This window comes from Podarcis bocagei (assembly GCF_964188305.1).
Source record: "Podarcis bocagei genome assembly, chromosome: 1".
Classification (NCBI taxonomy): Eukaryota; Metazoa; Chordata; class Lepidosauria; order Squamata; family Lacertidae; genus Podarcis; species Podarcis bocagei.
In genome coordinates this window covers 91,912,709-91,928,070 of record NC_138125.1, presented here as the reverse complement: position 1 = coordinate 91,928,070, position 15,362 = coordinate 91,912,709, and the positions used below count along the sequence as shown (strand labels likewise).

General features: G+C 40.1%; 1 protein-coding gene across 3 annotated transcripts in view; it reads left to right on the top strand.

Moving 5' to 3' along the window:
* Positions 1-15,362, top strand: part of CNTNAP5 (contactin associated protein family member 5) — a 326,754-nt gene that overhangs the window by 265,368 nt on the left and 46,024 nt on the right. For all 3 annotated transcript variants that reach the window (XR_014008811.1, XM_081196914.1, XM_081196913.1), the window contains 4 exons: positions 4,275-4,402; positions 5,065-5,235; positions 11,011-11,229; positions 12,463-12,702. Coding sequence is in view for 2 of the 3 variants with exons in the window: in XM_081196914.1 (XP_081053040.1) it covers positions 4,275-4,402; positions 5,065-5,235; positions 11,011-11,229; positions 12,463-12,702 (758 nt within the window). In the remaining variant the exon portion in view is untranslated. The remainder of the gene's footprint in view (positions 1-4,274; positions 4,403-5,064; positions 5,236-11,010; positions 11,230-12,462; positions 12,703-15,362) is intronic.

Genomic DNA, 15,362 nt, shown 5'->3' with positions numbered 1-15,362 from the left:
TCCTTTCTAGGCATGGGTCTGAACGGATTTTCATTTCCCCTGCCACATCCCCCCAGAAAACCCACCACGTAGCACTAAATCAGAGCAGACACCAATCCGGAGAAAAGCTGATTGAGGTTTGCTCTGATTCAGCAGTAAAGATTGAGTTTTTCTGGGGAAGAGTGGTGGGACAAATGGAAGTATGGACAAGCCCTGAATCCGACCATTCGTTGGTTCATCTAACTCAGTATTGTCTACAATGACAATTTCTCTCTAGGGTTTCAGACAGGCTCACTTCTAGTCCTATCTGGAGGGATGCCAGGGATGGAACATGGGACCTTCTTCATGCAAGGCAGATGCTTTCCCACTCAGCTACTTCAGGAGTTCCAGCATCTGAAATTTAATTGCATAAAACAATCACTCAGTTGCTAACATATCTTGTTTGGCCATATGTTTGCAAAGGACCCCTTGTCACTCTGGAAATCAAGTGAGAGCCCAGGCTCATGTCCTGCTTTTGCCACAATCATGTGTCCTTTGAATTGTGCTTCCCTAGTATGATAGAATTGATGTTCAGAATTACTATTATTTTATTAGAATGCATTCCACTACTGGTAGGGATGTTTCTGATCAGGACACTAAGGTGGGTAACAAAGTAAATAAGCAGCAATTGTATTGTTATACCAACCTGCACTGATAGACCTTTTAGTGTTTTTGTGTTCCCTTCTGTCAGATACAAGAGGGTCTTGGGCTAGAATAGGAATGGGCAACCTTTGAATCAACAATGTGACTAAACTCCAACTCTGATAATCTGTGCTGGCCAGGGCTGATGGGAGTTTAAGTCAACCAACATATGGATGATAACATGCTAGCCACCATTTGGGATTATTGAGCTTTCTAGATAAGCCTGACCTTAATGTTATTAACCTTCTAACACCACAGTTATTCCATTATTAACTATAGCATCCTGTTTACTATAATGCCTGTTGAACTTTCAGAAGCTTGCATGACTACAGGGTGCATGTAAGAATCTCATTAAGCTATCTTCCATTGCATTTTTAATCATCTATAGTGTGCTAGTCTCAAACTTTCAGGATTTGTTTTATTGGCTTCTTTCCCATTTACATAGCTGCAGACATCTGCTGATAGTACATATTTTCCAAGTGTACTGTATCTATCACAAATTTCATTAAATATCTATGCCACTGAGCCTAGCTACCCACTAGAGGTTTCATTAATGCAAAAGGAGAAGATATACCAATAGGGGTACCATAAGGGATGAAATTATATTTAATGACACCACTACCCTACCATCTGTTGGGCAGGAGGGGAGAGACTGTGAATATCACATCTAGAGACATGACCAGTTTATAATACTGCAGGAACTTGGAATACAGAGAATGAGCTTTTCTGAATATCAACATAGAAGGGAAAAAATAGTTCTGTAAGGATGCTGTCCAACTTCTTACTTGTCATTTAATAACTGTTGTTGCCTATTCAGCTGCTTAATGCAAATCTGAAATAGTAGGTCGCATTTGAAACATGTAATGAGTTCAGCCCAGTAGACTAGTTAATTACCTTACCATTTGGATGTCGCACATAGTTCTGGGTGTGCATGGACAAGGTGCTGTCTGAAAGCACATGATACATTAACCTTGCTGAAACAAAGCAGGTCTATGGCAGTAAGCAACAGGAGACTGGAATAGCAGGTATGCTACCTTGAGTTATAAAGACTTTGATACACACACAAATATCATAGAATATAGCAGAAAGGTTTCTGCTTTCTAAAACTATCTGCTTGCATTGCTGTCATTTTGGCTCTTTTCCCTCCACCACTCCTTAGTCTGTCCCAAACCTAGCAGGGGGGACTTCCATCTGATTAATTCATACACAAATTTCATGTGCACTGTAACAACCTACTTTGTTTTCTTCTGACTTCCCAGGTGCTTAAAATAGTTGAATGGGTGTTGAACTCTCATTAGAGTTCCATGTGCAGTTTAAAACTTTGTAGATCTTATCTAAATGCCAGATGAGAGACATGCTAACATCAAATTATATGGGATAGCATTAAGGAGTATAATGTCCTCTAAGGGCCTTTTCACATGAATATTTTATTGCATAATAAATTCCAGTTTGTTTCTCATTTCCTCACCATGATCTTCACATGTTAACTCAAGGTTGCACCTCTGTTTCAGGTATATGTGTTCCTCATACTTGGTAAAGTGTGATACATATACCAGATTGAGTGTTCATTGCTATGGAGTGTGTGTGTGTGTGTGTGTGTGTGTGTGTGTGTGTGTATCCTGCCACTCATATCATAGGCAATGATGGTGATGTCATTTTGGATGTTTTGTTGTTTTAAAAAATAAAATTCTTGAAAGTTTTCTTCTCCACCATTTTTTAAAATGTAGATAACCCCAGCTTGTTCCCCCCAAATGTAGCAAACTCAAACAGAAGCTCCACTCTCCCTCCTTTTGAGTTGTGGTCAAATATTTAGTAATTCATTTGTTGAAGCTTTATTTTATGTTGTGTCATTAAAAAAACAACAACAGAAGGATGTGCATTTTCCTTCCCCTGATCTGGAGTGCACAACACAGGTTCACTGATGCTTTCCAGCATACAAATATTTAGCTGGATGCGGGAACCAAGTAATTCTGAGCACCAGTTCTACCATACAGCACGGGGAAGCACAATTCAAAGGCCAGAATTGTGGGACATGAGTTGGCCATCTACCCTAGAACAGGGGTTGCCATTTACTATATGTGGATATGCTATCACACAGAATCATCACTGAAAGGCATCACACATATTTATGATTGAAATGGATCCTCTTTGGCAATGTTTGAAAACCATTTGTGAGTTTCAGCTCGTGCAGGTGTTTGAACATTACATTAAATTGGTTCCAACAGTTCAAGGTGTGGAGTTACAGAGCAATTGTCTAACACCACTGAAGTACAAGCGGCGACCATTCTGCATGAAAGTTCCATTCCTGATCCCTGGAGGAGGACTGGAAAAAATTTAAGAATTATTTGCAAAAACTTTATAAGTTATATGAACTATAAAATGACGCATAATTTGAAACGCTAGCCCCAGCAATGAGAGTGTAATATTTATGAAATTGGATAACAATATTGAAGGGATCAAAGTTTAAATGTTAAAAAGGATAATACATTTTGTTCTTAGAGTAAATAGACAATAAGGGATTTAAACTTAAATTGCAATTGAAAGTACCAAAGAAACACATGAAACAAGGTTACAATTTGCTGATAAATTTATTATTAAGAATGCATTGTGCGGGAGACGTGGGGAAGTTCGATGGAAAGTTGGAATAAGCTGTTGAAGGGTTATGATCTTTTGTATCTTCTTTTACATTTTTCTTTCTTTTTTCCTTTTTCTGTTTTCTGTCTGTATCTGAAAAAATGCAATAAAAACTATTTAAAAAAAAAAAAAAGAAAGTTCCATTCCTGATCCCTGAGCATATTGGTGGAGTGTGCATAAGCCTTGCCCCATTCCATCCCATTTTCGGGCCACTTCCAGGCTGACAGCAATGAACTTGTGTGTGACTGTGCATCAATCAGACATGCATTAAATGATTGCTGCTTGCAGCATCAATTATTTGTGCCATCGTTGCTGAAATAGTATGCTACCCCATTTGTTCCAGGCAAATGGGGAAGAGCTACTTGGTTCTCTTTTGTGATAAGGAAAAGCCTTATGTATTGACCCCTTATTATATTGCGTGCTGCAAATTGGTTACTGCAGATTCAGCTACCTGTTTGGAATTCTAACCCTGCCAATGGTTGTTTCAGGTTGTGTGTTGCTTATTATTTCATGGTGGAATACCATGAGAGCTGGCACTGCATTTGCTTTATGATTTCTATTCCTCTATGCTGTTGCAGAGACACCATGGCTAATAGGAGCAAGCCACTAAAGAGTACTTCTACCCTTACATTTACACATTGACTGTAGAGTCATCTACAGTGGTTTTGCTTGGGATCCTGAAACATCTCCAGGGAACCAAAAATGGGGCATTTATACAGAATTCCCATATCCAATTTCTACTCTGGTTCATCAGACTGTTTGCAAAAATAAAAATAAAAATGGAGGTGGAGGGAGAAGTGAGTAGATGTCAGATGTCAAACATTTTAACTGCTTATCCATGTGTTAATTAGCTATTACATGCATTTTATCAACATACACTTCAAATCCACTGGACATGCTTTTAGAAATCAAAGTAATAATTAAACAACTATTTCAGTTTTTATTCATATGCCTTTTTATATATACATATATATATCCAGGACCAATGATACTGGCTTCCTTTCCTTCAAAGAACACTTGCCTGTGAACCAGATTGTTGTCACCGACACAAATAGACCTAATTCTGAAGCTGTGTGGAGAATTGGCCCTTTGCGTTGCTATGGAGATAGTGAGTACGAGCCCTTTTCAGTATCCATTTCCTGGCTGCACAAGACCTATGTGTGATTCCTTTGAATATAAATTTCACTTTAAAAAACCAGACTCTTAAAAATAATACCACTGTCCGGCTTGTTTAAAGGCACGTGTTGGACCATTTTAAAAGAAACTTGTTGTTAGTACTTTTTTAAAAAAAAGTTGGGGTTTGTGTAGAAGTTTGTGTGTGGCATATACAGTATATTACTTGTGCATCCGTTGGATGATATCCAACATAACATTAAGACAAGAACTTGGAGAGCTGACATTGTGGCAGGTGATTGCGTGCCAAGTTATACCTGTCACTGTGTATAATGATAACAGTAGTCATGTAGCATCTTCAGCAAAATGAAAGAGACCCAATGCCTTCAGCTGTTGTGCTCCACTAAGAACAGGCTCCTGCTAGCACAATGCCTGTTATATAAGTAGACCCCCAAAACTGGGTATCATCCATAGCTTTTCATTTTTCTGTGTATTTTGTGTGTGTTTTTTTTCCTTTAGTACAGCTGGCTTCATTTCTGTAGGCTATGCCTTTTTATGATGAGCTAAAAGGATGCGCCTTTGGGTTGTTGTTGTTGTTGCATTTTTGTCCACTATCTGCTTACGGTTAACTATAGAGAAGGTTGTTGCTATTTGCAGGACAGTTCTGGAATGCAGCCTCTTTCAACACTGAGGCATCCTACCTTCTGTTCCCCACCTTCCACGCAGAATTCAGTGCAGACATTTCCTTCTTCTTCAAGACGACAGCTGTGTCCGGGGTCTTCTTGGAAAATCTTGGGATGAAAGACTTTATCCGAGTTGAAATAAGCTGTGAGTGTGTACTCTGATATCATGATACAATATTCATACTAACCATCAGAGAATGGGTGTGTGCAATTGCCCATTTGTTTAATATTTCTAGTGAGTTATTTTCTTGGCTTGGGAACTAATGTCTGATATTGCGGGTTTACATCCTTTTATATATTGAATTATATTTTAATTTGCAATTGAATACATTGCATTCTTTTTTTTAAAAAAATGTAGGAAATACAGTAAGGTGTGTTTAACAACAACAACAAATATGGTGGTGGTGGTATTTTAGAGATTGGAATTAGGTTTTCAAAACTGCAGAGGTCCAGGCTCTAGGAGAAATGTTCTAAGGACTGGGTGGAATAAGCAAGAATTGAGAATGATTTCAGTTTTACAGCTGGCAGCACCTTGAGAACTGATCATTCTTCTGGCCGGCTGTCAAATATTATTTATTTGTTATTTCATTGTTGCATATGTACCCCTTCTTTCCAGCAAATGGTGCTCAAGGTAACTAACAGCGGTAAAGAAAAAACAATAAAATGATAGTAAAATACAACAAAATAGCAATGCAAAATGAAGTAAAAAGTATAATAATTGCAGGCAGTTAAAAATCTCATTAGTGGGAGCAGGGGGCAAGCAGCTGCATGTAAAGTTCTCTGTGTTACAAAATGGATTTTGTTTGTTTGTTACATTTGCTTATAATTTCACCATTAGACAAAGAAGCAGAATGAACACACACTAGTATGAGTATGCATAATCTTATTCATGTGTACTAAAGCATCACTAGAGAATAGGTAAAAACTGGTCACATATGAACACGTTTCATGGTGGACTATGGGACAATCGCTTGAACAAGGCCTCCTTTCAGACACAGTTACCCTTAACTGCCTCTCTGCACACAATAACTGGGGCATTTGGACCAGATGGGCCACTGGTCCAGCAAATGAATTTTATATTGTCGTGGCATTATTAGTAAAATACCGGGAGGAAAGTATGTAATATATGATGTACTGGCAAAGTAGCTCTTTGGTTGGTGAGCAAAGTAGCTCTTTGGTTGGTGAGATCAAGGCATCAGTTATAGCAGTAGCAGGAGGGGGCTTCTCAGAAACTTCCTTATGTAGTCATTTTAAAAGTGTGTAGGTGCTCTTTCACTCTCTCTGTATGTGTGTGTGTGCAATGCTTCAATTCTCCATAGTCAAGGGAAGAAAAAATTCCTCAGCTCAGTTATCAGTTGCTTGTCTCTCTTGGTATTAGATGGTTTTGGCCAATGACAAACAGTACTTATGCAAGATGCCTTTGGAAAGTAGTTGGCATGCAAATGAACATGAAGTGAGAGGGATCCAAAACACACAGACGGTCATAATGGTTCTTTTTGTCACTTGTCAATAAAAAAGCCTCACTCAGGGACTGACTTGCAATTACTGCCCAGCGCATTAAAAAGAGAAAAATACCTTATTGGTAGTTTTACCTTATCTTATATTCTGTTGGTTTAGCCTATTAATGGAAATGGATGTGGGGAGAACAGTGTTGTGACTTTGGAGTGCAATAAGGCCATTCTGTTCCAAATTCCATCAGGCTGAACAAACGTGGAATGAAGTGCCATCATTCCATAATATGGTTATAATAACTTCAACATAAAATTTAATAAAATAAGGCCCCCAAGGCCTTTTGATTCATTAAACCCATGGTAAATGCCGAGGTGCATTATCACTAGGTAATGAGGTATGCTTTAGTGTTAATTGCACATCAAAGTCCTATTTGGTTGATATTTCATTGTGCTATATTTCATTCTCAAGGGCCATTTTTTTTTTTACAAAAAATGCAAGGCTTTGACATAAAACGATGTCAAAATAATGCAATCCATCAATATTATAGTTTAGCATGCACTTCAATGAAAGAATAACGAATCAGCTGGTGTAAATTGTGGGGAAATATGGAACCAGAGATTTCATTAGAAGATAGACTGTCGGCATCTTTGAGCTAATAAATATTGCAGCTGAATAGCCATATTTGGTGTGTAGTCCCTAGATCAACTGCTGAGGGTTCAAGTATACACCCTGAACCAATTCAGAGTTACAGATGGGTAGCCGTGTTGGTCTGCCATAGTCAAAATAAAAAAATTCCTTCCTGTAGCACCTTAAAGACCAACTAAGTTAGTTCTTGGTATAAGCTTTCGTGTGCATGCACACTTCTTCAGAAGTATCTGAAGAAGTGTGCATGCACACGAAAGCTTATACCAAGAACTAACTTAGTTGGTCTTTAAGGTGCTACAGGAAGGAATTTTTTTATTTCAATTCAGAGTTAGACATGCCTCTGCTTATTAAAATCCATGGCTTAAATCCTAGCTGTTCACATTAATGGTCTGGAGTTTTCCTGCCTCCCTCTTCCTTCTACAATCTCTTTTCTGTCCATCTCCCCATCTGCTGCTAGGGAGACTCTTGGGAATTAGGTGGGATATGGTGTGTGGAGCTGCACCAGGAGGGCAAGTTGATGGAAGGCCTCTCCCATTTATATGAACAGAGGAGCCAATTACTGCAGAGACGGTGCTTTAACAGAGGTAGCCATGCCAGGACTCATGGCTCAGTCTTATCCCAATAACTGATAATGAGGCCATGCTGAGACTAATTTGGGTTCCCTGACCGAACTCACTCCAGGCTCTCCCATAAAGGAAGTATGTCAGAGGGAGGTTATTGTTTCTGGGAGGGGGTAGCAGGCTTGGCTCAGCTTTGCTTTCTGAGCCTGCTGTGCCTATTCATTTTTGGACAGGGTTACAGCTGACTTCTGCTGCCACGCTGCCTGTTCAACCCCTATTCACTCATAATAATAATAATAATAATAATAATAATAATAATAATAATTTATTATTTATACCCCGCCCATCTGGCTGGGCCTCCCCAGCCACTCTGGGTGGCTTCCATAAAAACCAAAAATACAGTAAAATATCACACGTTAAAAACTTCCCTGAACAGGTCTGCCTTTAGATGTCTTCTGAATGTCAGGTAGTTGTTTATCGCTTTGACATCTGCTGGAAGGGCGTTCCACAGGGCGGGCGCCACTACCGAGAAGGCCCTCTGCCTGGTTCCCTGTAGCTTTGCTTCTCGCAATGAGGGAACCGCCAGAAGGCCCTCGGCGCTGGACCTCAGCGTCCGGGCAGAATGATGGGGGTGGAGACGCTCCTTCAGGTATACTGGACCGAGGCCGTTTAGGGCTTTAAAGGTCAGCACCAACACTTTGAATTGTGCTCGGAAACGTACTGGGAGCCAATGTAGGTCTTTCAAGACCGGTGTTATATGGTCTCGGCGGCCGCTCCCAGTCACCAGTCTAGCTGCCGCATTCTGGATTAGTTGTAGTTTCCGCGTCACCTTCAAAGGTAGCCCCACGTAGAGTGCATTGCAGTAGTCCAAGCGGGAGATAACCAGAGCATGCACCACTCTGGCGAGACAGTCCGCAGGCAGATAGGGTCTCAGCCTACGTACCAGATGGAGCTGGTAAACAGCTGCCCTGGACACGGATTTAACCTGTGCCTCCATGGACAGCTGTGAGTCCAAAATGACTCCCAGGCTGCGCACCTGGTCCTTCAGGGGCACAGTTACCCCATTCAAGACCAGGGAGTCCTCCACACCTGCCCGCCTCCTGTCCCCCAAAAACAGTACTTCTGTCTTGTCAGGATTCAACCTCAATCTGTTAGCCGCCATCCATCCTCCAACCGCCTCCAGACACTCACACAGGACCTTCACCGCCTTCACTGGTTCTGATTTGAAAGAGAGGTAGAGCTCAGCACTGGATTTGATTGTACCCCCAAATCTGATGCTGATGAGACCTACATCCCAGGCCCTGATCCTGCAGACATGGTTCACACACCAGATGACTCACTGCAGACAACCCAGAAAAGATGTGAGTGGTGCTAACAAGTGTTCCCAAATGGGAGCAGACCTAGTTTAATAAAAATACAAAAGAAATCCTGAGGCACTTCAAGCAAGTTTATGTTTTATCAAGAGATGTGTGAGAAGAGCATTGTTGTCGTTCTCAGTTCTTTTAGTTTCTTTTATTTCTGTAGCTAAGTTTTTTTCTATGAGCCATATGTTCCAGCTTTATTTTGTGGAATAAATCTTTTGAGGAGCACATCTTCTCTTAACTAACTTGTAAGATTCTCTGCTTTGGCTTGGAATACAAAGTTTCTATAACCTCCTTTCATTCTGTTCAGTTTTTACAAAGTTGGGTTGTGCAGGTTCAAGCATCCACCAGTGATTTAATAAGCAGAATAATTCATGTATTATTATACCTCTTTAAAAAAATCCCTAAATTTATTTCACTTCTTTTTAAGGGTGAGAACCCACTGAGTTTATTTTTAAAAGGATGCATATTTTTAAAGAGGTATATTTTAAAGAAGAAAATTTAAGTGTGGCATTTTAAGTGGTTAGTGTTTTAGCAGATTTGAATGCATCTTAGACCTTCACACTGTTTGAAAGATTGCAAATATTCAATAATTTATTTTTCCACATCCCTAGTTAATATATATTAGCACACTATTATTAATTCTAAACATATAGAATTATTTATATAAATTTTAGTTTGACATTAATATGAAATGACAATCAATTGCAAAAATCTAGGGCATCTAAAATGCTTGCTTTTATTGCTGCAAAAACTTCCTCCCTTTCAATATTTTTTTTGTGGTAAGATAGGAAGCACAACATCACTCTGAACTGACTATATGATGTCATTGCATAGAGAAGGCAAAATAGCTATTTTGCTGTTCTTGCAAAAGTCAATTCAGAGTGAGGCCAATGTCTCCTGCCCTTGTTCTGAATTGCTTGCATCATATCTCATAACTGAGTTTGAACAGCTGCATACCACAGTGACATCATCAAATACTGAATATATTGAATCAGAGTCATAATGCCATCTAGCCAATTATTGTCTACCATGATTGGAGGTGAATCTCTAGGACCGCAGAGAATGGCATTTCCTACTCCTGTTTCCAGAGCTCATTTAGCCAGAGAGGTCAGTGATTGAACTTGGGGCTTTCTACATTCAGACCATGTGCTCTGCTACTAAGCTATCAACCCATTCCATTTATTACTCAGGAAAGAAGGACCATGCTGGAAAGAAAAGTGGGTGGTAACAAAATGCCCCAAATTAGCTCTAGAGAAGGGAAGTAAGTACTTTAGACACTGGGGAAAATGCAAGAATAGACTCTGTGCAATGAGTTTCAGGAAATAATTTGGACCCCTGAAAACCAACTGCTTTTTATTGATATTGCATTAATATACATTAAATGATGATTGAGTGGCCATTAAGACTAGCCTCCTTCACATTCTTTCTGCTCCCACTCTATAGCTATGCTTATTCATGATATCACCTGATTTTCATCTTGCTTTTTTCAAACCTAGAACAATCTGGAAGCAGTATCATCTATGCTAGATTTAATTGTGGGCCTCCAAATCTTTGTGAGGCTTCACCCTCCCTCCCTCCCTCCCTCTCATAGCTCTTATGGTTACTCTTCCATCCAATATTTGTTCCTACAGTAGTGACTGTGCACCATGTGCACCAATTAATAACACAGAGAGATGAGCAGCAACACAGTACATTAAAATTCATGAAATGCAAATAGTTTACCAGTGATCTGATTTATAAGCAAGGCTTCTATAATGGAGAGTGGAAGCGAACCATATCATGTGGTTGTTTATTTGCAAACAACCACCACCAACCAGCCAACCAAAATCAATTAATGGTCCTGTGATTCATATTATTTCACACAGCAGAAAGTCACATAGTTCACCTTATTATTTCCAGCTCCTAAGGAGATTACCTTCACAGTAGATGTTGGAAATGGTCCAGTAGATGTCACCGTCCAGTCTCCTGCAGCCCTGAATGACAACCAGTGGCATTATGTACATGCTGAACGGAATCTCAAGGAAACGTCTCTTCGGGTGGACGACTTTCCAAAGAAGATTCTGGAGGCCCCAGCTGAAGGACATTTCCGATTGCAGCTCAATAGTCAGCTATTTGTAGGTAGGGACAGTTAAGCGATGTTTATAGATGCTTTATTCCCTTTTCTACACCCGCAAAAAAACCAACTAACTAACTCATATCACACCATCCAAAAGGAAGTTCCTAATCCCCAAAATGCCCAGTAACACTCACTACGGTTTCCTCACATTTTCTGTCCTGTGCAAGCACCTGGTTTACCCTTCCATAAATACATCTCTGAGGACAGGATGGTCTTTCCAACGCACATTTCCCTGTTTGGATTTTTCAGGAGCAGAGTGGTTGGATACGATGTGTGTCCATAATTTTCAAATAGTTCTAAATAGATTAGATGGATGATTTGCTTCTGCTACCATGATTTGCTTCTGACAAACATTCTTTGCAATTGTCTAAGCTTCTTATCAGAACAGGAAATGGGATAAGTTACAGATATCACTTGACCAGTGAGTAGCCTTTCACACCCTTTCACAATTATTGGAATAGAAGCATTTCCAGTGCTGGGCAGAAATGTATCTATGCTTACAAAGTGAACATTGCCTTGACTATTAGGGCTATACAGAGCTCTGCAAGTGAAGTCTTTGCTCATCTGCTACCTTAGATCACCTATGGTAAAGATTAAGCTAAGGGCTTTAAAATAGCAAAGCATACATTGATTTATGATGGCAACGTGAGCTGGACTACCCCCCACCCCGCCAGTCACCACCCAGTGTTACGACTTAATGAAACAGAGATCAAAAGAAAGTCACTTCAATATCTCAAAATTTAGCATGCAAAGGAGACTGTAATTAGCTCTGGGTATAACACGAGTACTATAAAATCCTTATTACAGGTATTTTAGGCTTCCCAGGTCACATTTTTCAGACACTGTAGAGACTTGCAAGAATACTTGCTTTTAATTTGGAATGTATGAAACAGTTCTAAGATTTCATGAACAAATATATTCAGCCCCCAAAGCTATTGTCCACGTTAGGTTTAACAATTCTCCACTTTTGCTGTCCCTGCAGCTTGGACTCTCACCAGACTGCTGAAAGGGAAGCCCATTAGATATATGAGGCCAAGATTGCATGTGTCCTTCACCCTCCATAAGGCTGAGTGTTCATGCACATCAATATGGCATCACTGGACATCATATTTTACAGTCTTTGAACTGGCTTCTCACAGCACCTTTTTAGAAAACATTTAATAAGGGCTTTGCTTTAGTAAAGGGTTGGTGTTTGAAATAAAAGCATGGTGTGTTTTATGTCTCCTTTGTACTAGGAGCAACTGCTTCCAGACAGAAGGGCTTTCTGGGGTGTATTCGTTCTCTTCACCTAAATGGGCAGAAACTTGATCTTGAAGAGAGGGCCAAAGTCACCCCTGGTGTGAAACCTGGATGCCCTGGGCATTGCAGCAGTTATGGTAACCTTTGCCAAAATGGAGGTAAATGTGTGGAGAAGTTAAATGGCTACCTGTGTGACTGCACCAGCTCTCCATACGAAGGACCATTCTGCAGAGAAGGTATGGCTGTGTAGCAGGTTCTTATATTTCCCCCCATGAAGTGAAAGTTGATCAGAATTCATTATACAAAGAAATTGGATGGGAACTATTATTGCACTGTGGGGAAATGCTGATTTTTAATGTCACTTTCCACTGATTAAAACCTCTTGGCAACTTTTGTATAATTAAGTTTTTCCCCATTTAATTTTTAGTTTTGGAATAGTTAAATAGAACTCACTTGGAATCAAGAAGCTCAAAATGCAGAGGCATCCATTTTAAGAAGGTGTCTTTGGAATTTAGAACCAATATTGGGGGGAAAGGAGGAGTGTTAATTGTCTCCTGCTCCAGAATGTAACTGTTATTTTTATTCCAATACTATGTCAACAGGTAATCTGAGAATGGTCAAGACCAGGGCTGACATGGTAATCTGAATTTCTAGGTGTTGTGGGGTCATAGAGAGTGGGGTGGGGACCCCCCCCAAAAAAAATATTGGATAGGAAGATAGTCATTTAGCTGGTGGGTGACAAATATGAGGCAGAAGAATGCTTACAGTTTGATAGGCCTTGTGGGCGTTCCATCTCTCCCCCACTGCCTTTATATTAGCATAAAAAGAATGTTGCTGAAATGAGCAGTCTAATGTTTCTTACAAATAGTAATGAGAACTTTATGATGGCATAGCATGCTTCCCAGTAGCACTGTGTTGGGGGAAAAAAGATGGCTGCTCCATGGCTATTTGTTGATCATTTGCTCCTATCTCTATGTACTCATATACTGAGATAGCCATCTGACACTCTACCTTATACTATAATGTTGTATTATGACTATTGTTGCTTTTTTGGGGTGGAGGTTTTGGTCTGAGTTCATTGAACTGCACTTTACCATGAGATTGTAAGCAGTCCTTGGAATGCCACTGTGGTGCTGAATGTATGGAGGTTCTAGATCTAAATAAATGCCTACACTTGCCCCATGCCATTTAAAGGGGAAGTTTTGCCCCTTGCCTCCTTCCTCAGATGCATAGTAGGTTGCAGGACAACTGTATATAATTAAATTCCAGAGTCCCAAAGTGGATTAGAGGAAGCTGCACAGGCTGTTGCATTCAGCCTAGAATTTCAGACCTGGGTCACACATGAATTATTTGGGACGTGCAAAATCCCATATTTCATTGAAGTCGCAGCTTCGGCAGAACATTCCATCAAGCTCTAATTATTTGCCAAGCTGAAATAGGACAACTCTGTGAGTCAGAGATTCATCTTATCATTCACCTTGGGAACAGCCTAGGAAATCAATATTCAGCAGTCAGGCAATTGTGAGTAAAATGAGATAGGAAAAGACATGGAATGGTTTTCCTGGGACTGAAGACAATGGCCTCTTAGCCATTTCTCAACAGATGTTTCCTATACAAAAGGAGAGAAAAGAACACATATTTTAGATGAAAAGTTCTTTGGGGAATGTCCTGATAATCCCCTGTAATCTTATTCTATCTTAAAATCACAGCCGGGATCCGTTTGAACATTTCCGTATTAGTTGCTACTCTTGCATTACAAATGCCTGGCCAATAGGCAGGGGAACAGAACCTACCTGCTGTAAAACTGGCAGCGTCCCAATGAAGTCAGTGGAGCTTGGGCTGATTAAAATTGCTGGAAGTGCATCAAATAAAATACTCAGGATGTGCCTGAAGAAGGGACAATGAAAACAACATGTTTGTGTTAGCAGAAATTTGTTTCATAGATTTGTACACTGAAATTTAAAGAAGCCTGTAATCAGAAGTCAACAAAGAACCATTTATTGGAATTACTCACATTAATACATATTTTCTTAACTTTCCAGATATTGCTGGAATTTGAAATGCATGACTCAGGATAGGTAGGGACTCGGATGGTAAAAGGCACACAAAGATAACTTACGTTGCTGCTTTCACTGTTGGTAGTGAATATATCATGCTGCCCTTTAACTATTTGAAATTTTGCTGCTCATTCTTAGCCATATGAAAAATGATGCACTGGAGGTAATCTTTCCATAAGCTTTTACTGCAAAGCACTGCCATCTGGGATTTTGTCCTAGTTCAAGAACCTACTGGCCCACTTGACTCTTTCTTCTTCTTCTTCTTCTTCTTCTTCTTCTTCTTCTTCTTCTTCTTCTTCTTCTTCTTCTTCTTCTTCTATCTCATCCATGCATGCCCTCCACCATCCTCCCCATTCTTTACTCCAGACTGGTCCCTGACCATCTATGCAGCCCATGATGCAACAGCAGATCAGTGAAGATGCCCTGCATGTTCACTATAATGCTTCATTTTGGCCCAGTTGCCTGGTGTCATACTGTATCTTCCTTAGGGAGAGACATATTTTAAGCATCTTGGTTGACATTTAAATACCAAAGGACAAAAATCCACCAACAGCATACAAATCAATATGACTAACCTGATCCAAAACACCCACCCGCCCCACTCACATATGAAAACAAAGACCACCACAGCCAACCACAAATGAACAGCCACACCCTAGGCCAACCCCAACCTCTCTCACCACCAAAGGAACACAAGTGAACAGCAGAGAACCTGCACAAGCAATGCTGACACAAAACCCCACATATATTAAGTAAAATTGCCACCCGACCCCACCCCCCACTAATCTTCCCTTCTCCACCTCTTTCCCCCTTTTCTTCCTAATGTCTCGACAAATGAA